Source organism: Ochlerotatus camptorhynchus, unplaced genomic scaffold, assembly GCF_037179485.1.
Source record: "Ochlerotatus camptorhynchus isolate MF236.1 unplaced genomic scaffold, CSIRO-AGI_Acam_v1.1 ptg000031l, whole genome shotgun sequence".
NCBI lineage: Eukaryota > Metazoa > Arthropoda > Insecta > Diptera > Culicidae > Ochlerotatus > Ochlerotatus camptorhynchus.
Genome location: NW_027040522.1, coordinates 678,860 through 703,256, shown reverse-complemented (window position 1 = coordinate 703,256; position 24,397 = coordinate 678,860). Strand labels below are relative to the sequence as shown.

Genomic DNA, 24,397 nt, shown 5'->3' with positions numbered 1-24,397 from the left:
ATGCTCAAAATGTGACCAAAAAAAGGGAAATTTACGGGTTACAATTTTACAGAAGAAGTGGTATTAGTTTTTCATTATTAGTATTGCTTAATAAATGGGTTATTTGCTTGATAGGCCGAAGTTAGGGGCTAGGCTGACATTACATTCCATAACCCTATCTGTTTGAAAATCCTACCTTACCTAAATATATATGGCAAACAAATATTAAGCTGAAACGAACTCACCAATTTAGTTAACTGACATAATCCCAAGCCACTAAAACTTCTTCAAAGCACCAGGGCTGCAAAATGCGTGTCGATGCATGTTGACATGGCTGGTTCTCAGCAATACAATTACCAACCGTTATGATTCAGCATCATTCAAAAGGTATGGCTATCTACATTTGTTTGCAATAGGAAGACATTCAATTGAACCTGTGGTTGGCCAGCCGGAACGGAAAAACCTGGAAAAGTCCCGAGCAAAATGCGTGTCGACTTTGCTCGGGAAATTACGGAGAACCAGCCATGTCAACACCGAGCAAAGTCCAGTAGCTAAATGATACAAAATTGAATTTCAGTTTACGGTTGATATATTTGATAACAAATGATGTTATAATTTTGCTGTCCATTGACCAATGGATTCCATTCAGTAATGTCTTTTTACAGTAAATCCACAACTGAACATGTGGTTGTAATTTTGATTTGATTGCCTCAGCAAAACAAAAATTGAACACTGTGCTAGTGATAAACAGGGAAAATGTACATCAAATTGAGTTTGCCGGTTTAACATTGCAAATTTAATAGAAATCAAAAATCTGAGACATCGATACATTTTTTTTTTTTTTTTATAATTACTTTATTTGTACAGGCTCAATCGAATAAACTTTACAGAGCCGAGTTATCCTTTGCGTTATACATTATTACTGTCTTAAATTTAAAGTTAAAGGAACTGGACCGAGTACTCGCGGTTGTCTCGAGGTTAGTGGAGATTTACAATTTTTTGGATGGGAAAAAGGGAAGAACGAGGTTTGAAATGTGGTTTACGATACAACTATTTAATTAATCATGAAATTATTTCTATTCATCTTGGAAACAAACATTGAAAAAAAAAAACCCCACACGTACAAAATACAAACTAAACACAATGTTAATCAAACTTACAATCTAAGGTTAATATCCTTAAAGTAAACATATATGAGTTTCATAAACTCCAGATCGCGTCTAGCCAAAATATCCCGAACTGGAACATTAGGTTGTCTACCTCGAGCCCGAAGGGAATCATAAAAATGTGATCTGACTCCACGATACTCCGCACAAGACCAAAGGATGTGATCAGCGTCCTGGTAACCTTGTCCACATTCACAGAGATTGCTGTCTCCCAACCCCACACGGAACAAGTGAGCGTTTAGACAATAGTGATTGGACATGAGACGAGACATCACGCGTATGAAGTCTCGACTCAAGTCCAACCCTTTGAACCATGCAAACTTCGACACCTTAGGGATAATTGAATGTAGCCATCGTCCCAAGCTCCCTTCACTCCATTGATGTTGCCAGCTAACGAGCGACTGCTGACGATAAATAGAAAAAAATTCACTATAGGCGATCTGTCGATCATAAATGTCGCCTTCCATAGCGCCCACCTTCGCAAGTGAATCCGCCTTCTCATTGCCCAAAATTGAGCAATGCGAAGGGACCCACGCGAAGGTGATGATGAAAGAGCGCACGGATAAAGCACTAAGCAGTTCTCGTATTTTCAAGAGAAAATACGAGAAGTGCCTTACCGGCCTAATGGAACGGATAGCCTCGACAGAACTGAGACTATCCGTAAAAATAAAGTAGTGGTGTGGAAGAAGTGAAGCAATAGTTTCCAAAGTGTAGTGAATTGCTGCCAGTTCAGCCACATACACAGAACAAGGAGCTTCAAGTTTTCGAGAGGCGCTATGAAATTCATTAAATACACCAAAACCAGCGGACTCCTCTATTAGAGATCCATCTGTGAAAAACGTTCTTGTAGAATCAACATGGCCAAACTTTGCAGCGTATAATGACGGAGCAATCATAGGACGATGATGCTCTGGAATTCCGCGGATTTCCTGCGTCATAGATAAATCAAAATTCACTGAATTGCCGAAATCGGAGAAGACTACACGATTGCGAATATTTCTTGAAGGGCTGACATCCTGTGTTAAATAAAGGTAGTACAAAGTCATAAAACATGTTTGAGGATTTAGCTCCAGAAGCTTCTCAAAGTTTTTGATCACCAGTGGGTTCATTACTTCGCAACGGGTGAGGAGCCTCAGAGATAACTCTGAAAAACGGACGGATAGTGGCAACATGCCCGCCAGCACTTCGAGACTCATAGTATGAGTCGAGTGCATGCATCCTAACGCGATACGAAGACAACGATACTGGATCCGTTACAGCTTGATGATGTGGGTTTTATCTGCCGACTGGAAACAAAAACTACCATATTCTAGAACCGATAAAATCGTTGTCCGGTACAACGTCAGAAGATCTTGTGGATGAGCTCCCCACCACGTTCCGGTAATTGTTCGGAGAAAATTGATCCTTTGTTGGCATTTTCGTCTCAGATACTCAATGTGGGATCTCCAGGTGCATTTGGAATCGAACCAGACCCCAAGATATTTGAAAGACATGGAATGAGTGATCGGTTTACCCAAAAGTTGAAGCTTCGGTTGTGCTGGGCTATGCTTCCTAGAAAAAACGACCAACTCAGTTTTCTCCGTGGAGAATTCGATACCCAGCTGAATAGCCCAAGTAGACAAATTGTCCAAGGTATCCTGTAAGGGTCCTTGCAGGTCAACCTCTTTTGGCCCTGTGATAGACACTATTCCGTCATCTGCAAGTTGTCTCAACGTGCAATTGTCACTAAGACAGACATCAATTTCTCTAACGTAGAAATTGTACAAAAGGGGGCTTAAACATGAGCCTTGGGGGAGACCCATGTAGCTAAATCGAAAAGCTGTAGAGTTTCCATGAGAAAAGCTCATATGTTTTTCTGACAGCAAATTGTACAAAAAATTATTGATTAATGGAGACAATCCACAAGCGTGGAGTTTCTCTGAAAGAACTTCAACAGATACTGAATCAAAAGCCCCCTTGATATCCAAGAACACAGAAGCCATTTGCTCTTTCTTAGCAAAAGCTAACTGAATTTCCGAGGAAAGCAACGCGAGACAGTCGTTCGTTCCCTTACCCCTACGGAAACCAAATTGAGTATCTGAAAGAAGGTGGTTCGTCTCAACCCATTTGTCGAGGCGAAAAAGGATCATTTTCTCCATCAATTTCCGAATACACGACAGCATCGCGATGGGCCGATACGAATTGTGATCCGACGCGGGTTTATCAGGCTTTTTAATGGCTATCACCCTTACTCGTCTCCAATCGTCGGGAACAATATTGAGCTCCAAGAACTGATTGTACAAGTTCAACATGCGCCTCTTAGCGACGTCTGGGAGGTTTTTCAGCAAGTTGAACTTGATTCTATCAGATCCCGGGGCAGAATTGCCACACGAAAGGAGAGCGAGTGAAAGTTCGACCATTGAAAAAGGCTGACTGATTTCGTCTACCGAATTCGCGGTTTCGCGAGGAATCAACTGCGACGGCACGGAATCCGGACACACTTTTCGCGCGAATTTAAGAATCCATTGATCCGAGCATTCCTCGCTTTCGTTGTTAGTAGACCGGTTACGCATTCTTCGCGCCGTACTCCAAAGCGTATTCATAGACGTTTCGCGCGACAATCCGTCTACAAACTGCCGCCAGTAACCCCGTTTTTTGGCCTTGATGAGGCTCTTGAGTTCGCGTTCAAGAGATGTGTATGCGTCGAAATGCTCGCGTGTTCCGCGTTTCCGAAAAAGTTTAAACGCGTCGGACTTTTTACGGTAAACCTCCGTGCATTGTTGATCCCACCAGAGCGATGGTGTTTTCTTACGGATTGACGATCGCGGCACCGGTCGTGTTTGAGCTTGAAGTGCGCTGTCGACGATGAGATTAGAGAGGAAATTATATTCCTCCAACGGCGGAAGCTCTTCCACTGACGATACTGTATCGCCTATCGCGGATTGGAACTTAGTCCAATCGATGTTACGGGTTAGATCATACGCGACGTTAACGGATTCTGACGAGTTGAACCCACTGGCAATCGAAATTTTGATCGGCAGATGATCACTACCGTGCGGATCCTGGATTACATACCAAGTGCAATCCAACGATAGTGAATTAGAGCAAAAGGTGAGGTCTAATCTGCTACCATTCGAGGATGGACCAGCCAAACGTGTTACTTCTCCATTGTTAAGTATTGTCATGTTGAAGTTGTCGCAGAGATCATAAATCAAAGTAGAACGGTTATCATCGTACATCTCCCCCCAGCCTGTACCGTGGGAGTTAAAATCTCCCATGATCAACCATGGAGCGGGAAGTACCGCACATATGTCGAAAAGTTGTTTACGATTAACAGAGACTCTAGGAGCAATATATACAGAAGCAATACAAAGGCTCTTACCTTTAATGGTAGCCTGACATGCGACAACTTCAATACCGGGGAATTCGGGAAGATTCACTCTATAGAAGGAATGGCACTTTTTGATCCCCAAAAGTACCCCTCCTCCACGTGAATCCTCACGATCCAATCGAATAATGTTAAAATCATAAAAAGGGAGATCAATTTCTGAAGAGAGCCATGTTTCACAGAGGGCAAATGCATCGCAATTATTGTTATGGACTAAATACTTGAACGAATCTAATTTCGGGATAAGACTTCGACAATTCCACTGTAGAACAGTGATCAAATCCCCGACCTCGTTTGGAAAATTATCCATCGAAGGAGATGATAGCTGCAAGAAGGGGCCATTTTGAAGTCAATTGCTTCAAGAAGGATTTCACAGTGGGAAGCAATGTGAGGACAATGCTTTTCAGAGGATCAGAAATGTTTAGGTATTTGAGAATACCGTCCACAATGTCATCAAATGAGAACAACCCAGATGAAGAAGGGGTTTCTGTTCTTAAAATTGGGGCATCAGGGGTTTTGGATGTCCCCGGAAGAGGTGGAAAATCCTGGGTATAGTCAGTTCTGCGGAATCCAGGAGGAGTAGAAGTCTCCTTTTTTCCACCACTCCTTGATTTGGGCAAGCTGATTTGGGGTTCTTTATTTGCAACAATCCGCGAACGGATGCGCTTTCGTTTCCGTGCAGAACCTTCCGGAAAACTGAAAGAAGTTCCCTCCTCAGCCAAGTCAGAGTCAGTCTCGTCATCTGACAAAAGAGAAAAAGGATTTTTGTCATTGGTCGATGGCGTGGCTGTCTTAAGCATTTCTGCAAAAGACCGCCTGGAACGTTCCTTAAGGGAGCGTTTCATTTTGTCCCCGAGCTGTTTGTACGCCGGGCACGACGAGAGAGCATGAGGAGGAGTTCCGTTGCAGTACACGCATTTTAGTGCAGTAGCTGCGCAGGCGCCATCCTCATGCTTCTCCCCGCATGTGGAGCAGCGTGCCTTGTTGCCGCAGTGGGAGGCCGTATGTCCCAACCGCTTACAATTCTGGCAGTTCATGACCCGAGGTACAAACAACCGCACAGGAAGACGAAGTTTTCCCAGCTCGATGTATTGAGGAAGGGCAGATCCAGAAAAGGTCACCCGAAACGAGTCTGTGGGGGTAAAACTCTTTTTACCCTCGCTGAGCGATACTGACTTCATTCTATGAACGGCCAGTATCTTTACCGGAGGAAGCAAGGGGTTCTTAAATCGGCCAACCGCTTGCTTCTCCAGTATCTCGGGGTTCAGGCTCGCCTCAGTGACCACGCCTTCGATCTCCACATCAGAGGCTGGAATGTACACCCTATATTCCAGTGTGAAAAACTGGGAAACAGCAATTTCATTGGCCTGTTTCAGGTTAGCGACGGTCACACGAAGTTTGTTGTGCCTAACCTTCGTTATTTCGGTCACGGCAGAGAATCGCTTTGTCAGATCATCAGATATCTGAACAACATTCAAGGGTTTGTTTTTGGGCTGAAAATAGACAACCCATGGGCCAGTCGAGTCATTCGGGTAGGACCGCAATCTGGAGCTTTTCTCAGCCTGCCCATTGTCAGACTGAGACGACGAACCATGGATGACATCATCATTTTTCTTAGATGAATGGTCATCCATGTCGTCTTCTGACAAAACATCCATTTTGTTCAACTAGTGGGAGCGCAAAACGCTCTCCCACTGAACGCACAGACACAATACACAGAAAACACTACAAACACAGAAATACAAAATGAAAATTTGACTAATGGGGGAGTAAAAGAAACAAGGAAAAAACAAAAACTTATCTGATAATCCTATACTACTACCACCGAGCGTTATATGTGTAGGCGTTTACGCAGATGGCTGGAAGAGACGCGCTGCGTGGATGACCTTCGTTGTGGTGCACTTGATCGAGGCTCGGTATTCAGCGCACACAGGCGCACGATGATTGATGAACGATGTAGATGTAGAAACGGGTGCTCACACTCGATGATGATGATACGTGCGCGGGTATGCGTAAGCGTGTATGCGTGACCACGCAACGATGATGCCCAAATTTGTTTGCGAATTTCCAATAGCACGGATTAATCTTTCCGAAAATGACACTTTCTACTAAAAAAAAAACTCACTTTTCGATCAATTTACCGGGAACTATGCCAGGAGTCACTTAGTGAGAAAAAAACTGATAATTTATATCAAGCGAATACCGAGAAAACTTCCAAAACAACGGAGCGCGAAACAAGTCGACCGTACTTCTTGCTAGGACGCAGTGAGATGATCGATACATTTTATGATTGATGAACTTACATTAATTTCAAGATTTGAAACAAATTGCGACATTCTGAACTCAATGGTCACTCGGCTTCCGACAGAAGCAGGCCACTTTCGATGTGTGTCACGCGATTGTCTGTGTGGTCCTCCTCATTGTTCTTCATTAGCAGTTATTTCGGTCGATGCGTCGTCGACTTTGGAAAGCAACCGTTTCGTGATGAGTGTGTAAGTGATGACTACGTTTTGCGTCCATTGCTGCAATTGAAGCGCTCTGTCCCTCGTTGGCGATACTGCCGAACAACGAAACCACTGGAAGCGGATCCCGTTCTGATGGAGGAGGCTTATTGGATAGCGGAAGATAAAATGATTATTGTTTTGTATAATGAACAAAAATGCTCGGCTCTGTAAAGTATATTCTATTGAGCCTTATCAAATAAATGAATAAACAATATTCCGAACAAAGTAAAAATTCAATCATATTGTGCTCCTCCCCCCCCCCCCCCCTTTGTATGACGCCTGGAGCCACCTATGGCGGTATGCTTTGGTTTATTATTCAGAAGGGCCTTGAAGCAGAAACAATCATAGTGACAGAGCATCAATAGAAGCGATACTAAATGATCGTGAGACATCATACAATTGATGACGCGGGTCCCATGCAGGTGCACAAAGAAAACAGCTTAGTTGGAAGAGCATTAGCGTGAGTTCAGAGTTCATTCGGCTATTGTCAGTCGGATGCGATGTTTACATTTGTACAAACGATCTTCAAACTGCATCTGAAGTGCGTCAGCTGTTTCAAGCTCCATGCTCTGCTGGTGAGTATGCTAATTAATCATACATTCATTCTCATTCGAATTAAACCCTGAACGCATGAGGTGGAGGATTTATTTTACCCTTGATTTGTTTTCCATCGATCTTGTTTTCCGTGATGAGCGCCAATGCTACCGACGCCAGGTAGGTACCTGGACCCTACCTATCGACCCATCAAACTCATGAACCGAGGACCAACGGCTTTACTTCCCTACTTTAGTCGTGATCAGAGATGTTATGCCTCAGAACATCCCGGCGGCGCCGACTGGGATTGAACCCAGGCCTGCTGGGGTAAGAGGTAATCACGCTTACCATATCACCACAGGCGAGGTGGAGGATAACTATTATTTAACCTAAACGACTGGAGCCAATGGATGAATCATATTTTACCGATACGTCACGACTTAATGATCCTTAAGGGGGAGCATTTTTGTTATACGTTTTGATTTTTCTAAAACTATTGGAAAAGATTTAAAATACCCAAGAAAATTAGTTTCATGGATTCTAGAAAAAATACTTGTTGAAATATTGATCCTATTTCACCATGAATAAAATCAACCCTAGACAAAACCAAATCGTCGATTTTTTCGATTTCTTGAGATCAACTTTTTGCCATGATGACTAACAACAATTAATTTTAAACGTGACTTTTTTTTAAGAATAGTAATTTTTTAAATCCTCTTTCCAATATTTTTGGAAAAAATATTTTTTATCGGGACAGTAAGCTGCATCTTAATATCCTTAAAAACTGCTGATTCACAATGCTGATTAATCATAATTGATGTAAGCCAGCCAGCACTAGCAAATCAGCACAATTGTAATCCGCGCATAATCCAAGCAGTTACAAAATACCAACCGGGTGGAATCTGACCAACCAACGGAATGTGACCCGTTTCTTGCTGCCATTGCTTGGGTATAGCTCGCCACAGATAATCATAGAGGAGAAAACTGGTCGGTTCCGTTTCGAACTGGAGATTCTTTCCTCCAGTCTCAACACATTTCAACAGTTTTATACGTTGGTGACTGTAAATCCCGGCCCTTGGCTGTCATTATATGGAAATCTAATTTGCGTGGCCGGAGTCAGGAGAGGGCGACAGCGGATTTAATTTTCTAAATGTTTACCGTTCTAGGCAACAGTACTTGGAACAAATTTTCTATAATTAATTCATTCGATACCCAACTAGAGAGCTCATCAAACATTGTAACTGAAATATATCACATGCAACCCACGTTTTACAAGTGTTTTCATTTAAAGCACTGACGCTGCTGCTCTCAAGAGCAGAGGAGATCAAAGGTGATCTTAATAGTCACTCATTAATCCGACCACAGGCGACAATGTTCAGACAATAAAATCAACCCGCTTCCGATCTGTTCCGCTTAGTTAACAAAGTTCCGTCGATCAAGAACGTCCTGAAGATTGTGGCAAGTTGTGAAAATGATACTAATACTGCTGGCGATATTCCTGGTGCTAACTGTGGTGCAATACATCCGGTTTCGGCGAAGCATATCATTCGCCAAGAATATACCATCCGTGGAACCAGTTTACCCAATTATTGGAAATGGATTGCTATTTCTGGGGAAGAGTGGTGAAGAATTGTTCAAAAACTTCTCCCAGGCGTTGAGTCATCCGGCAAAACTGTTTCAAGTATGGTTGGGAGTCATTCCGCTGATTTGCACCAACGATCTAAGTGTTGCGCAGAAGATTCTTACCCAGTGCCTGGAGAAGCCATTTTTGTACGATTTCTTCAAACTTGATCATGGTCTGTTCTCCGCGCATTGTGAGTTTGTGGTTGAAAAAAAAAGTAGGAACTTTATTATAAAGATACATAATTTGGGTACTGTTCACAGATCACATCTGGAAGGACCAACGAAAATCGTTGAATTCCACGTTTAACCAACGAATCCTGAATGGATTCCTTCCGATGTTCGATCAATGTGCCCGGAATTTGGTGCAGAAGCTGCAATCCTGCCCGGAAGGAAAGCCGATCAATATTATCGACTACACATTGCGATGTACGCTGGAGATGGTTTGTGGAACGACGTTCGGAGTGGATATCAACAAAAATCCGGGAGCGGATAAACTGTCCGGCTTGATTACAGAGTGAGATTGTACGATGACTGGAGAGACGGAAATTTTATCAGCAGTCTATTTAATTCGCTAGGATTTTCCACCTTGCTTCGAAGCGAGTTCTGAAGATGCATTTGTTCTGGGAAAGACTCTATCGAGTGACCAGTGATTATCGGTTGGACGTCGCGCTGAGGAAAGAGGCTTACTATTATGCAGATAAGGTAAGAATATCGAGAATATCAATATTAACATTGGAGAGAAAATAAAATCGTCACGGTTCATATGTTGTTGATTTTTGTTTGGTTCCAAGTGTCACCCCGTGATCAAACCACCGATAACATATGAATTTCTTAATGAGGTATGATACCTTATCTTGGTATGCTTATGGTTTATTATTCGTAGAACGTTTTTGAATTATTATTTTTGTATTTTATTTACTTCTTATGTCAGACTCGTCAGTACAATATTTAGGTTGGCAATAAAGCTATTTTCAAACCTGAATTTAGTATTTGACATTCAGATATGAAAAAGTTATTTTCTCCTGCTCGGGTAAGAATATCTCGATGCCATAAATTGGATTAGCCTGACATAAGAGGTAAAATGAAAAAAAAAAAAAACATTTTGCACAATAACACTACAATACCAAATTAAGCTAAAGTAATACCAAAACAATACGACACAGCCATTCATTTGGTATCCAAACATCATTTTTGAATTATTTACAAAGTATTTTGTATGCAATTGTATGGTACACCCAACCAGGGGATGTAAGATTTGCTTACAATTATGTGGGATTCATCATCAGAGGATGTTAGTGGAGATTGCATGAACCGTGCTGGAGTCCAATGCAAGAAAATGGAGAAAGAAAAATGTGGAGTGTATTAGTGAGTGAAATGAATCAGACCTTTTCTTTCCCCACTGTTTTTTTTCTCTATGTTTCGGGAAATGAATAGGCTAAAAGCTAACAATAGGGCTCATTTTCTCGCATACTCTACTTCGTTTGCTTTTCTGCTGGAGAGAATTGGCGTTGACGGCGACTCTGTAGCTCTTTACTTCCATGGTAAAATCCATAAGCAAACGTCAAACTGTGCGTGAAACACGGTGGACTTCATACTATCCTTTCACTCCACTGAAAATTCCCTTAAGAAACTGTCAATCTTTGCTAGAAGACGATTTTTCGGCGGTGCCGTCAAAGCCAATAGAGGCAAGTGTGTGCGTCGTTCTACCATGTTATACATAACAATCAAGGCAAATGCTTCCTTGTGTAGGTGAAAGCATATACAGAACACGGAATAAAAAAGATTAAAAATCATTACATCGTCTACAAGGTCAACTTCTAACATTCGCTACGATGTTCATTTATTTATTTATTTATTTATTGGGGGCGACCCCGGCGTAGTGGTCAACATCCATACCTCTCACGCCAAAGTCACGAGTTCAAATCTCACCCCCGGACAAGTCACGAATGACCCAAGAGTGTTAAAGTGACTATAATAAAAAAAATATTTATTTATTGATTGTTTAGTAAATCATCTGACAAACAGTCTTAATGAATATCTAAGTTATGTTCAATCTTCTTACTCTATTTACAAATCGAGACGTTGACATACCAAAATTGCCGGTGCCGGTTGTCGGTGCCACCGGGATGTTCTGAGGCATAACATCTCTGATCACGCCTTCCTTCGTAAGGGAAGTAAAGCCGTTGGTCCCCGGTTCATGAGTTGATGAGTCGATAGGTGGTAGGGTCCAGGTGTGGGAGCTGCCTTCCTGGTGTCCGGTAGCATTGGTGTTCAGCACGGAAAAAAAAGATCGACGGAAAACAAATCAAAGTAAAAAACAATGTAGTCTGGTTATAACCATACAGAGTAACGGAAACAGATTCGAAATTCAAATGTCATTAGCCAAATACATCCGTAGACCATAGGTCCACCGTTGTATAACTGGTAATGGGTTCGAATCCCACCGGAGCCCTCAGATTTTTTTTTTCGTAAATTTTCTCACGCACACGTCTCTTACCGATGATATGTGCTTACCTCTCAGAATCTTCTAACTTTCTTATAAACAAATTAAATTGACTACAAGTAGTTAACCGTAATCATGCGATAAAATCCCGACTGCATCAGGGACCGCTGACGTAATATCTTACCTGAAGCACGGAAGTCTCAAGGAGCGATAGAAGATACGAGCAATCGACGTCATCGTTGAGTAATTTAACTGACAAACGTAGCTTGTTGCAATTTTCGTCTTCGATCAAGCGTTTCAAGACCAAGCAGACGGCATCTAGCGGGATACGCTGGAAGGTTAGGCGGTTCACGCCATGGTAGATTCCTGAGAGCAAGCCGTATGAACCTTTTTGGACTCGCTCGATTCTTAGGTTTCATATAGCGTCGTTTGGAGCCCATACGAGTAAAGTGTTTTCTAGAATCGGTCGCACGATGAAACAATATAGCGCCTTTAGACAGTGTAGATCCGTGAAGTCCTTGGCAATTTTGGAGATAAAGCCAAGTTGACGGTTTGCCTTGGAAATAATCGATGCGTAATGGGAATGGAAAGAGAGCTTCGAATCCAACACAACACCAAGATCGGTCACATGGTCCACCCTATCAAGCACAGTATCATCGATGTGGTATTCATAAATTATCGGGTCTTGGGAACGATGAAAGGTCATCATGTGGCATTTTGCGATGCTGATGACAAGTTTATTCAAGCGACACCAGTGAACACACATGTTGAGCAAAATTTGCAGGTGAAGACAATCCTCGATGCAGCTGACGATACTGAGATATCTTTAGATCATCAGCATATATGAGCTTGCATCTATAGCCAAGAGAAGATGCAACGTCATTGAAAAATTTGACAAATAGTAACGACCCCAAATTGCTTCCTTGTGGGACGCAAATTGCGATGAAAGACAAGATCCGTGCTTAAAATGCAGCACCCTGCCAGTTAGATACGATGAAAAATATGACACCAGTCTATTCGAGGCTCCCAATCGTGATAATTTCCTGAGTAACATTTTGTGATCGATTTCGTCGAAAGCCACCTTAAGGTCCGTTTAGATTACGTCAACCTGCGCTTTTTCTTCCATAGCCGTAAAACAGGTGGTAGTTAGATCCAACAAATAAGTAGCTACGGACCTGCCGGGAATGAATCCGTGTTGATCGGTCGACATGTGGGTCTTTGTAGCACGCAGAATATGATCGCTGACGATGATCTCGAATAGCTTCGTAGCGGCAGAAAGGCTGGTTATCCCACGGCAGTTAGTGACAACTCGCCGGTCACCGCTTTTGTGCACAGGAAACATGTAAGACAGTTTCCAGCTCATGGGAAATTCTCCTTGCTCGAACGAGTGGTTGAAAATGAAGGCTAACGGCTCAGCTACTGCGTTTGCACAGCAACGGAGAACAACAGCAGCAATTCCATCCGGGCCAGGAGCAAATGAACTCTTCAACTTTTTTGACGCACCGATAATCATTGCAGCCAATATTTCGAACGTGTCCAGATCAACTGCGTCCAGCGATATGTTTTACGCAGCCAATTCGGCTTCGACGTCGGACGATGACTCTGCTTGGAAGACGGATGCAAAAAGAGTCGCGAAGAAATTACACGCTTCTGCTTCTCTCTTGGACTCCCTGCCGTCATAGACCACATTGGGCGGAATTGACGGATTTTTCCTCTTGCTATTTACGAAGCCTCAAAAGGATTTTGGATCCCGGCGTAAACCAAACTGCACCCGTAGAACGTGTGATTTGTAGAGTGCTGCATTCAACTTTCGGTAGTCATCACTCGGTCGTTTGAAGTTAGCTTTTGTAAATGAGGATTTATGGGCCCGTAAACGACGCTGCCATCGATTGCGTTCAAGTTTTGATTTTCGAAGCAGAGGCGTACTCCAAGGAGGCGAAACAGGTTTTCTCTTTATAACCTCTTACCCCTACAAAGGTTTGAGATGGACGATTTATCTTTAAGATAATTAAATTAAATGTAAACATTTTAACCATTTAAGCAAAAAAAACAAACTGGTTACATTTACAGAAATACATTCCCTCTAGAGTTCACAGTTGCTTCACAGCGATATAAATGTGGAAAAGCTCAGGCGTTTACCTTTTAGCTCGCCTTTTTGTCCACCTAAAATATTCATAAGTATTACAAACAATCAAGAGTTAATGAACAATCAACAAAGCATCCTATTACACTAGTAACCCCGCAATCTGATGCTATCATAATTTTCAGCAATGTCAGGAATGCTCACGAATCCCAAACATTTGCCAGAAAACTTACTAGGGTTAACTAACCCATTTCCGGCCTATTAAGCACAACCTGTACTTAGTCTTTCTTAATCTAGCGCAGTTTAGCACCCAACGGAATGTTATTATTATCGATGGCTTCCAATTGTATTTACCTTTCCAAATGTATCGTAAGATTTGATAAAGAGAAACCAATCGTTGAGATATTGTCAAAAATCTAGCACTGCTACTTGACGCCAAACTCGGCCTACGGATTCTAAACTTGGCCTAACGCATTGAAACGCCATTGAAATGCCAATGAATTCACTTCGGCCTATCGAATGAAGATAAAAATTGATTCGTTCAGAGCGCTTCTTTTGTTTTTGGGAATAATGGGTGAATCACGCGTTCTCATTGACTTCGTTCCGTAGATTATTTACTAAAGTATCGTATCAAACGCATAAATGACTTGTTAACTCTGAAATCATGGATTTATTTGAAGTTTTCTGCTCGATAGGCCCATAATGAGCGATTAGGCCGAAGTAGTTCTCTACCCTACTAACTCAAGGTATCTTCCAAATAAGCTTCAACATTGCATTTTTTTCATCAAATGTTAAATTCAGTCCTCTATATCCGTAATACGCGTGCGAAGCTCAAATCTGTGTAGACTACTATTTTTTTAATTAATCTACTATTAAATCAAATATTAAAAATCCATCATCACCATCCTGGCGAACAGAAATAGTTTTTGCAGTGCTACAATAATTATCCATATAAAATAATCCGTTAGAGATAACTTCGTCAAGATACATAATTTGTCAATTCATAAAAAAAAATCACTGAAAAGACAGTTTTAACGTGTGAAATGCAGTGTCTTTTAAATTATGTAAGTGTTGCTAAACGTTTGATATGTCTAGGCATCGAATTGAAACATTTATTCCTTTATAATATAATGCATTTTGTGAAGCACAAGTCAAGAAATGTGGTGTTCTTATTTCAACCGCGTTTCTAGTATTATATCTATGAAAGTCACTTCATCTTTCAATTCGATCACACAAATATCGAGGCAGCAAACCGTTAACTACTTTAAAAATAAACACCATAGTCAAATATACAATTCTTTGCTTCACCGACAACCATTGTAAGGCGTCTAACATCAAAGTTGAGGAAGTGAATCTATTACATCTCAAAATCAAACGCATTGTTTCATTGTGCAAGCGCTGTAATCTCGATATTTGTGTTGCATTGGCCAGAAATAAAATGGAAGGGCAAAAGTCTAGATGAGGAGAGATGATTGATTTGTATAGCTGTATTCTTCTGGCAAAAGTTAAATCGTTTTTCAGTCGACATAGAATTCCATACTTCTCGGCAATTTTCTTGATGACATTGTCAATGTGAGAGTTGAACTTAAGTTTGTCATCAATAATCCTGTTAAAATATTTAATCTCGCGAACGCGATCAATAGTCTCATCATCAATTAAAACAGAGACGTTCGATTTCACGAAATTACCTTAAATTTAGTTTTACTTGTATTCAATTTTAACTGCTTATACTTCAACCATCTACTTAGAGAACGCAAATCTTCATTCAAGTGTAAAACGGCATCATTTAAATCCTTAGGTGCAATAAATAACACAGTATCATCTGCAAAAAGATTAATGTCGCAAAATCGTAAAACACGTCGCAAGTCATTAATATACATAATAAATGACAGGGGCCCTAATACTCTTCCCTGGGGCACTCCAAGGTTATTCCCCACGGGAAACAGAATCATTAAAAACAGTCCGTTGAGTTCTGTCAGTCAAATAGCTTGCAAACCAGTTGCAGTACTCGTAATTCCAAAGCGCTTGATTGATCTCAACAATAAGGGCCTAGAAATTGTTTCAAAAGCGCGTTTAAGATCCAAAAAAACAGCAACAATCGTATCTTTACACTCCAAGTTATTTTTCCACTACGCTAATAGCAAATTCAACGCGGTTTCACAAGAATGACCTTCCCGATATCCTGATTGTTCTGGTATCAACAAACTATTACTATTTAAATACTCCAACAGCTGGCCTTTAACAACAAGTTCTAAAATTTTCTCTAATGTGTGCAATATTTTGATGGGACAAAACTCTTCGGCTTTAATCGTTCCAGAAACTTTTTAAATAGGGACCACTAAGGATTGCTTCCAAATTGGTGGCACATGTTCAGTTTGTAATGATTCATTAATAAGATCCAGCAAGATGTGGCCAATGACATAGGTACGTTTGACGTCATTGACGGATCATTTAGCAGAAATTTGAGACCATGTCATGGACATCCACACTGTCGTAGACACAATTCCAGTCTAGGCCAGACAGATGAGCAATAAGTCCGTCGAAATCGATTTTGCGGTAGTTGAGTGCTCTTTCCGGTTCATTCGCGACCAGGAGTGGCCTAGGACATTCGGCTGGAACATTAATGCGAATGCTGAGTGGGGGGTGATGAAGATCTATTGGCAGCAGAGATTCATCATCATAGCGGCGCCGGTGGTGTAGTGGTAAGCGTGATTACCTCTCACCCCAGCAGGCCTGGGTTCAATCCCAGTCGGCGCCGTCGGGTCGTTCTGAGGCATAACATCTCTAATCACGCCTTCCTTCGGAAGGGAAGTAAAGCCGTTGGTCCCCGGTTCATGAATTGATGAGTCGATATGTAGGGTCCAGGTGTGGGAGCTGCTTTCCTGGCGTCGGTAGCATTGGTGCTCAGCACGGTAAACAAGATCGACGGAAAACAAATCAAAGGAAAAAAAAAGAGATTCATCATCAGCATATACCACAGCACAACTGGTCTCAGGTGCGAAAGCCAAATCAAGAGTGTGACCAAAATTATTCAGCTGTACGCTAACTAGATTCAGGTTCCAGAAGTCCATACCATCGATTGAAGCTGTACCCACCGGAATCAAACGAGGCTGATTGTAATCGCCGCACACGAAGACAGTGTCATCCTGAGAAGCATTTTCACAGAGTTCGCTAACGGTGGCAATGTGTTCTTCAATCAGATCGATTTTACGGCTATTGTCCGGTGGAATGTAGATATTACACATCAAAGTCGACAACCACGAATCTTAGCAGAAACACACACACTGAACCAATATGACAAAAACCTGTTATGTGGAAGTCTAATAAATTTGCGCTATAAGATAATCCATTGAAAATGATTTGATTGAAAATGTGTCAGGTTAATTCTATATGAATATCTCATACATTTTCAATGCTGATAATTTGGTAACTTTTATATGATCGTCATACGATAAATAAAAATCGGTAAAATTATAATAATTAACTGAAATGGATTTGAAACTTATAAGCACCAGCTTTACTTTTCACCACAATAATATATGTGTCATAAATCAATCGAAGTAAAGTTAATGTGAAAATCACATGAAATTTACTTCTTCTTTTGACCCATATATTGAATCGATTTCTAAAACTAAATCGTAAAATAAACATCAGGCAGTGGGAGCTTTCACAGTTGACTTTTTTTTTATTGTAGCTGACTTTGGGATTCGATCCAGAACTGTTGAGGTGTGGGAGCTTCCGATGCCTGTGCTGTTTTTGCATTAGTATAATTGTGTGGGAAGTACAATCATACTCTATGCCCAGGGAAGGTGAAAAACTTGCCAACCCGAAAAAAATCCTAGACCGAACCGGGAAACCATCCCAGCCACCTCCAGCATGGTCTTGCTTTTTAGCTACGTCTTTACTGACTGAACGAAAGGAGGCCTGGGATGCTATTGACATATATAAGGAATAACAGAGTTTTTGAGCTTCAGAAAAACAAACAAATATCATATAGAGCTTTAACAGAAATATGAACATTAAAAAAATGCTACAGTACGGCTTCGACGAGTCTTGAATTCAGGTCGTTGGCGTGACTGTCTAGTGTACTGACCTCTCAGCTATATCTTCTTGTTGAAGATAAGAGGAAAAAGGACTAACATTTTTTTCGGTTGTCATGGCTATACTTTTCAAGGACGAAATTAAAGCAGATCGTGTGTCACCGAGCAAGAACCGGTAATTGCCCGACAACATATGAAAATGGTTATGTGGTATGACATCTTATTTTACTATTCTTGTGGTATAAAGCCTTGTTTTGATATTATTAGGCTACAAAAATATTTTGAAAATTATTAAAAAAAATACCAAAATAACAAAACGAGATCTTCAGTTGCTAGTGCATTACAGACTTATTCGATAGGACCTTTCAAATAAAAAATCATAGTTTTCTGGTACCAAACCAAATCTTAACGGATGTTTCCAAAGCACGACCATATTATTGAAGTAAGACTACGAGTTTTATGAAGATGCTTACAGCTACCTTCTATCTTATTGAACTTTCAAATTGGAGCAAATAAATAAGTACTCCATCAATCTGAAAAACTTTGATGAATATCGCAACATTTCACTCAAAATCGTAGAAAGTTGGTTTATTTACTGAGTGAGTACAGCTTTCTTCTATTTTCTTTAAAAATCTGCTCAAATAAGTTTAAAAAAACGACTTTAAATTTATTCAGCCTTTAATAATACTCATAGACTTAAATTACATGAAAAATTCCTCACTTATTAAGTAATCCCACTTTCTACTCAATTTTGGGTTGATCTCATCGGTCGTGAGCTCCGGATGTTTTATTGGGAGTGGGAAGATAAGCGACTTCTGCCTGTATTGGTGAATTATTTGCCGTTAAATTTCGTGATCATTTACTATTCTTTCATACAAAATGCCCATGCATTGAAATTTTACGAACGTATTTTGACAGGTTTGGACCTGTTTACTACGTTTGGAAGGTGCTGGACAAAAATGCCTTACCCAATTGATGTTCTCCGCAAGTATCAATCTTTGACGAGGATTTTGCTAATTAACAGTATGAGCAGTTCTTATAGCACAAACTTGTCATACAAATTGCCCATAGTTTATTGACGGCGTCTAAAGATGGGACGATCATCATCATCTTATATTATAAAAAAAGGGATGGGACCAACATCCACAGACAAACTAAAACAAACCGTACAGGTACGCTCTTTTATAACCTTACCATCGACTAGTCCCTCTCTTTTCTCTCTCTTTCGTCATAGCAAGCAAGCACGTAGTTGATTGATTGCGGCCAAAATGTTTGATCAGTTGTCAATAGTTTACTAATGATAAATTACTTTTATCTTTATACCCAACGAATCTTACACTCCAGATCATAAGTTTAAGGACACCCCCAAAAAAACATGGCAAATTTGTTATGTTCATATCTCTGTCATTTTTTTTTTTTTTTGTTTATTAATTTATTTGATAAGGCTCAACCGAATTAACTTTACAGAGCCGAGGATTCTTGGTCACTATACAATACATCTTAAAACTATAGTCAAAAGGTACAACACAATAAACACTTTATCTTCCGCTATCCAAAAAGCCTTCTCCATCAGGACTGGAGCCGCTTCCAGTGGTTTCATTGTATGGCAAATTGTTGTACGCCAACGAGGGTCAGAGCGCGTCCATTGCAGCAATGGACGCAAAACGTGGTCAGCACTCACACACTCATCACGAAACGGTTGCTTTCCAAAGTCGACGACGCATCGACCGAAAGAACTGCTGATGAAGAACAAATATCTCTGTCATGTTACGTCCAATTTTCGTTCTCTTTAGATCATTGGAACTTTCCTCGTAGGCAAATTGTTCAATATAATTTTAAAATTTTGTGTGCGAAGTTCACCCAAAGTTACCATATTTTTCAAAATTTACTCTGAAGAATCGTGACTAATTTTTTAAGAATTGGGTTGGCCAAATTTTGAAATAAAAGTAGTAGTAGACCATTTATGATATACCATTCATACCATTCAAATAACCTTTGGAGATCAATAATTAAACATAAAATGAGAGATCATTGAACAAAACATATTTGCATGGTTTTTTTGGGGTGTACATCAAATTTGAATCAAATGCTTTAAAAATAGTTGAAATCTATCCATAAATGTCAAAGTTATAAGCGTTTAAAAACTAACATTATTTCGTCACATTTTTTTCAATTTGCGCCCCTGTATAGTGCACAAAGACGTTGGTCTACGTCAAAAAATGATGAGTTTTTTTTTTCCTTTGGTTTGTTTTTTCCGTCGATCTTGTTTTCCGTGCTGAGCACCAATGCTACCGACGTGCCAGGAAGGCAGCTCCCACACCTGGACCCTACCTATCGACCCATCAACTCATGAACCGGGGACCAACGCTTTTACTTCCCATCTGAAGGAAGGCGTGATCAGAGATGTTATGCCTCAGAACATCCTGGCGGCGCCGACTGGGATTGAACCCAGGCCTGCTGGGGTGAGAGGTAATCACGCTTACCACTACACCACCGGCGCCGTTGAGTGATGAATTTGTATAAGTTATTATAATAGCTTAATTATTTAATAGTTAGTCATTAGTACAACATTGTTGACGTAATATTTTTGTTATTTTACCTCTTATGTCAGGCTCGTCAATACCATATTCAGGTTGCCAGTTATGCTATTATTAAACCTGAATTTCGTAGAGTATCTGGTGAACGCACATTGAAAATGTAGATAGATTTCTATTTCCAATTGAACTTTTTTAAATGTGTCAATGTCAACATTTCCAAGAGGCGTAATTGCATTTGTAAAAAATCTTTTTAGCCGTAGATTTCTCACTCCTCCAATTAACAATGCTAGCTGGTAGAGGAAGCATTTATATACCTGTTGGTGTTAATAATTTTTATATTTGAGATTTTATTTGCGAGAAATCGACGGCTAAAGCCATTGTTTACAAAAGCAAAAACGCCCCTTAGAAATCTTGACACTGATTTGGCCGCAAAAATAAAGAAAATTGCAAACCTTATCAAACGGATGCTCATAGAGACAAGCAGGTCGATCAAGCTCGTAGTTGTTGGAAGGTATGTTTTACAGTTAGTCCGGGAACTTCCAGCAAGTGCAAGCTGCGTCACGGTGTCTCTGAAAGAAAATCTTAATAAAAAAAATCAGTAATGTGGAAACACCCAGCAAACGAAAGCTCATATTACGTTCAGACCACAGAGTTATATCATGTTGTAAAATAATTGCAACACTGAAACCACCATCAAGATAGCGCTTTAACATGTTACAACTCTGTATTCTAGCGGCGCCGGTGGTGTAGTGGTAAGCGTAATTACCTCTCACCCCAGCAGGCCTGGGTTCAATCCCAGTCGGCGCCGCTGGGATGTTCTGAGGCATAACATCTAATAATAAGATAAGGAAAGTAAGCTCACCCCCTTCATATAAAGGCTTGTATCGAAATGTTCTATCTAGAACAATTCTTAAGATCGGTACTTGATTAGCATGTGTATATGAAAACAAAATACTGCAGAATGATGTGTCATTTGCGCATAGACAATTAGAATGTGCTAATAGGGTGTATCAGAATGTGTATGCACGATTAAAAAAAAAACGATAAAGTAACTCTGTTTACAGCAAATTCGGTTTATATTTCGTATTCATGTTATTTTACAGTTTAACGTAGAAAATCCGAGATCCAATCAGTCGTTAGCCAAAAGCGGAATTTTGATCACACGCTACTCATTATCTTCAGCCTAGATGCCTTTCCAACAATTTTGGATACTTTTTCCCGGTCTTTCGCAAACCTTGTAATGGAATCCGCTGCCTTTACATGTTTCCGCAAATTTGCTTTGGTCAGGACCCAAAAAGTTTCGATTGGCCTGGCCTGGGGACAGTTTGGTGGATTCATCTCCTTGGGTACGAATTGGACCTTGTTGGCTTTATACCAGGATACCGTGTCCTTGGAGTAACAGACGCTAGTTTAAACACTCACACACGTAAACATCGGTTGTTATTGGCCATCACGAACGGTGTTGTACGGATCACCAGGAAGAGTTTTGTAATCAAATTTAACGTATGATTTATTGTCCAAAATCACGCACACCGATTTTCCGCACAGCAATTGGTCGTATAACTTCCGAGCCCTCGGTTTGACGGATGCGACTTGTTTTAAACAGCGCTTTGGCTTCTTCTGCTTGTTATACGTATTTAGACCCATTCTTGCCTTCGAGTCAGGTCTCGAACCGAAACACTTTTCATGCAAGTGAAAGTTAGCACGATTTTCCGATTCAGATTTCGGTCAACAGGGTTCGGTTTATGTCCAGATTTTTGCTTGTCCTGGAAAATTACTTCATCACCATACTTCCAAGTCGCGTTTTGAACGGCTCCGATGCTTACACCTTCCAACTTCGCTAATTGACTCAGAGAAATGTTGGGGATAGTACACCATTTGTGCACGATCTGTTTGCACCTTTCCAGAGAAATGCTTCGCATTGTCACGGAAATGTAAAGAACCGACACTTGCGATACACGAAACTGTTGGTCGAAATGTAAAAAATGATTCAGCTTGATCATCAGAAGCTTACAATTGAAAGCGTTGTTGAGAGGATTCATATAACAAAGCAGTTAATCTCCATGTTATTATTTTTACAGATCATTCAGGATGCCATAGTCCGCCGAAAGCTAGGAGCGGCCGAAAACAACGACGCAGAAAGTGATGGCTTTCGGAAGCCGCAGATATTCGTCGATCAGCTACTCGACCACCAGGATGGCAAACATTTTTCCGAGATCGAAATTATTCACAACGTTTATACGATGATCGTTGCGGTGAGTTTCCCGCGATCAATATCTCACATTGCAGATTTTATCAAACCTGTGACTTCCATTCCAACAGGGAAGCGACACATCCGGCAACGAAATGGGCTACATTACTCTTATGTTGGCCTTACATCCGGAGCTGCAGGACAAAGTGTACCGTGAAATAGTGGAAGTATTCCCAACCGAGACCAAATTCACCTTGGACAACCTTCGTCGACTAGAGTACATGGAAATGTTCATCAAGGAGTGCCTACGGTTGCTACCGATTGGACCGCACATTATGCGGCAGTCAACGGCTGACATCGAGCTCGATGGGGTCATTGTGCCGGAGGGTAACATTCTGGTTGTTAGCATCTACAACATACACCGAAGGAAGGACATTTGGGGACCGGATGCGGACAAGTTCAATCCGGAGAACTTTTCGCCGGAGCGAAGTGAAGGACGACACCCGTTTGCGTTCATACCGTTCAGCGGAGGCAACCGGAACTGTATCGGATCTCGTTACGCAATGTACAGCATGAAGATTATCTTGGTGCATCTTTTGAAGAACTTTAAATTCCTGACACGTCAGCGATTCGAAGATATCCGGTTTCAGTTTGAAGCATTGTTGAAAATGTCGCACGAACCGGAAATCTTGCTGGAACGACGGCATCATTTGACTGTACCAAAGGAATGATTTAATGTTCTTGGTGAAACGTCCTTTTTTAATAAGAAATGCAGGCTTAGGTTTTAGTTTTTTCCCAATCAGTTTATTTATTAAGGCTCAATTGTCCAAAAATAACTCCACAGAGCGGGGATCGAGTAAAGAATTTTATAATTATAACAAAGTATTTATGAGAAACATAGCTTATGAGTTCTTTTTACTTTTCCTGGAAGACGACCTGAGGTTTGCTTTGGAGCAGTTTACTTACTTATGCATCCTGCACAAAATGTCCATCCTGGGCGTCTGTTCGCTTTTGCCTTGACCAGAGCACGGTGAACTCTATAGAGGTGAGGTATTCCGGTAAATTACATTTATATGGTGACGTTATTCCTTTCGTTTTCGAAAACAAATGTTAATTTGAACGAAGCCGATATTTTTAAATTAATCTTTTAATTACTGAACAAAATGAATGTTTTGTATGTGTCTGCAACGTATTTACACTGTATAATTCGCGATATTTCACTTCAAACTACTGAAAGATAGCAATGACTTCTTTAGATGACATTCGAACTTGATGTTATTAGTAAATTATCTAGTTTATGTACATCGTGGACCTTTATTTCCTTGTTAAGGCTCCGCTGCCATGTGCCCCTGGGTCTGCCTCTACTTACGTTCTCGAATTTCTGTTGATATAGGTTTTTGATGACATCGACGATGGAACTCAGCATGATAGATCCAGTTGTGAGGCCACCAGACATGAATTATAAACCGTATGGTTGATGATGACCTGCAGCGTTTGAGTGTTCTTCGCTGATGCACACCACGTCCCGCTGGCAAGAATTTTGATACGTTGACTTATCTGGTTAGATCTCCATACATTGCGCTGGTTAGATCTCCATACAACCTCGCAAAAGCAGCCCTGATTCGTGCACCAATGTCACTTTAAGGGGGTAGTCCACTCTGGAAATTCCAAAAAATCTTTTTTTTTTTGGCTTAAAAAATACTTTGGAATGTCTACTTTGACACAGACTTGACCGCAAGTCCGCAAATGACATCATTCCAAAGTTATAGGCCGATTAGTGGACTCGTGTCCAGACGCTCAAAGCGCGCTCGGAGTACCCGCCCGTTACCGGCGAAACGGCGTGTCTTAGTAGTTCCAACTGCTGCCGCGATTATCTATAAACGATGTTTTCAAAATTGGCGGGCGCTGTATTTTAGAAACGGCTCATTCG

General features: G+C 40.9%; 1 protein-coding gene across 1 annotated transcript; it reads left to right on the top strand.

Moving 5' to 3' along the window:
* Positions 1–8,981: 8,981 nt before the first annotated feature.
* LOC135708556 (cytochrome P450 4c21-like) lies at positions 8,982–23,294 on the top strand. Its single transcript, XM_065230661.1, has 5 exons — positions 8,982–9,364; positions 9,435–9,687; positions 9,749–9,875; positions 22,358–22,531; positions 22,599–23,294. The coding sequence occupies exons 1-5, from the start codon at positions 9,022–9,024 to the stop codon at positions 23,196–23,198; spliced, it is 1,497 nt and encodes a 498-aa protein (XP_065086733.1). The 5' UTR covers positions 8,982–9,021; the 3' UTR covers positions 23,199–23,294.
* Positions 23,295–24,397: the final 1,103 nt, after the last annotated feature.

Excerpts from the sequence above, each read along its gene's own strand:
- LOC135708556 (XM_065230661.1), top strand. The coding sequence starts at position 9,022 with ATGATACTAATACTGCTGGCGATATTCCTGGTGCTAACTGTGGTGCAA. Across the intron at positions 9,876-22,357 it reads CTTACTATTATGCAGATAAG|ATCATTCAGGATGCCATAGT; the intron begins GTAAGAATATCG and ends TTATTTTTACAG. Across the intron at positions 22,532-22,598 it reads TTTATACGATGATCGTTGCG|GGAAGCGACACATCCGGCAA; the intron begins GTGAGTTTCCCG and ends CCATTCCAACAG.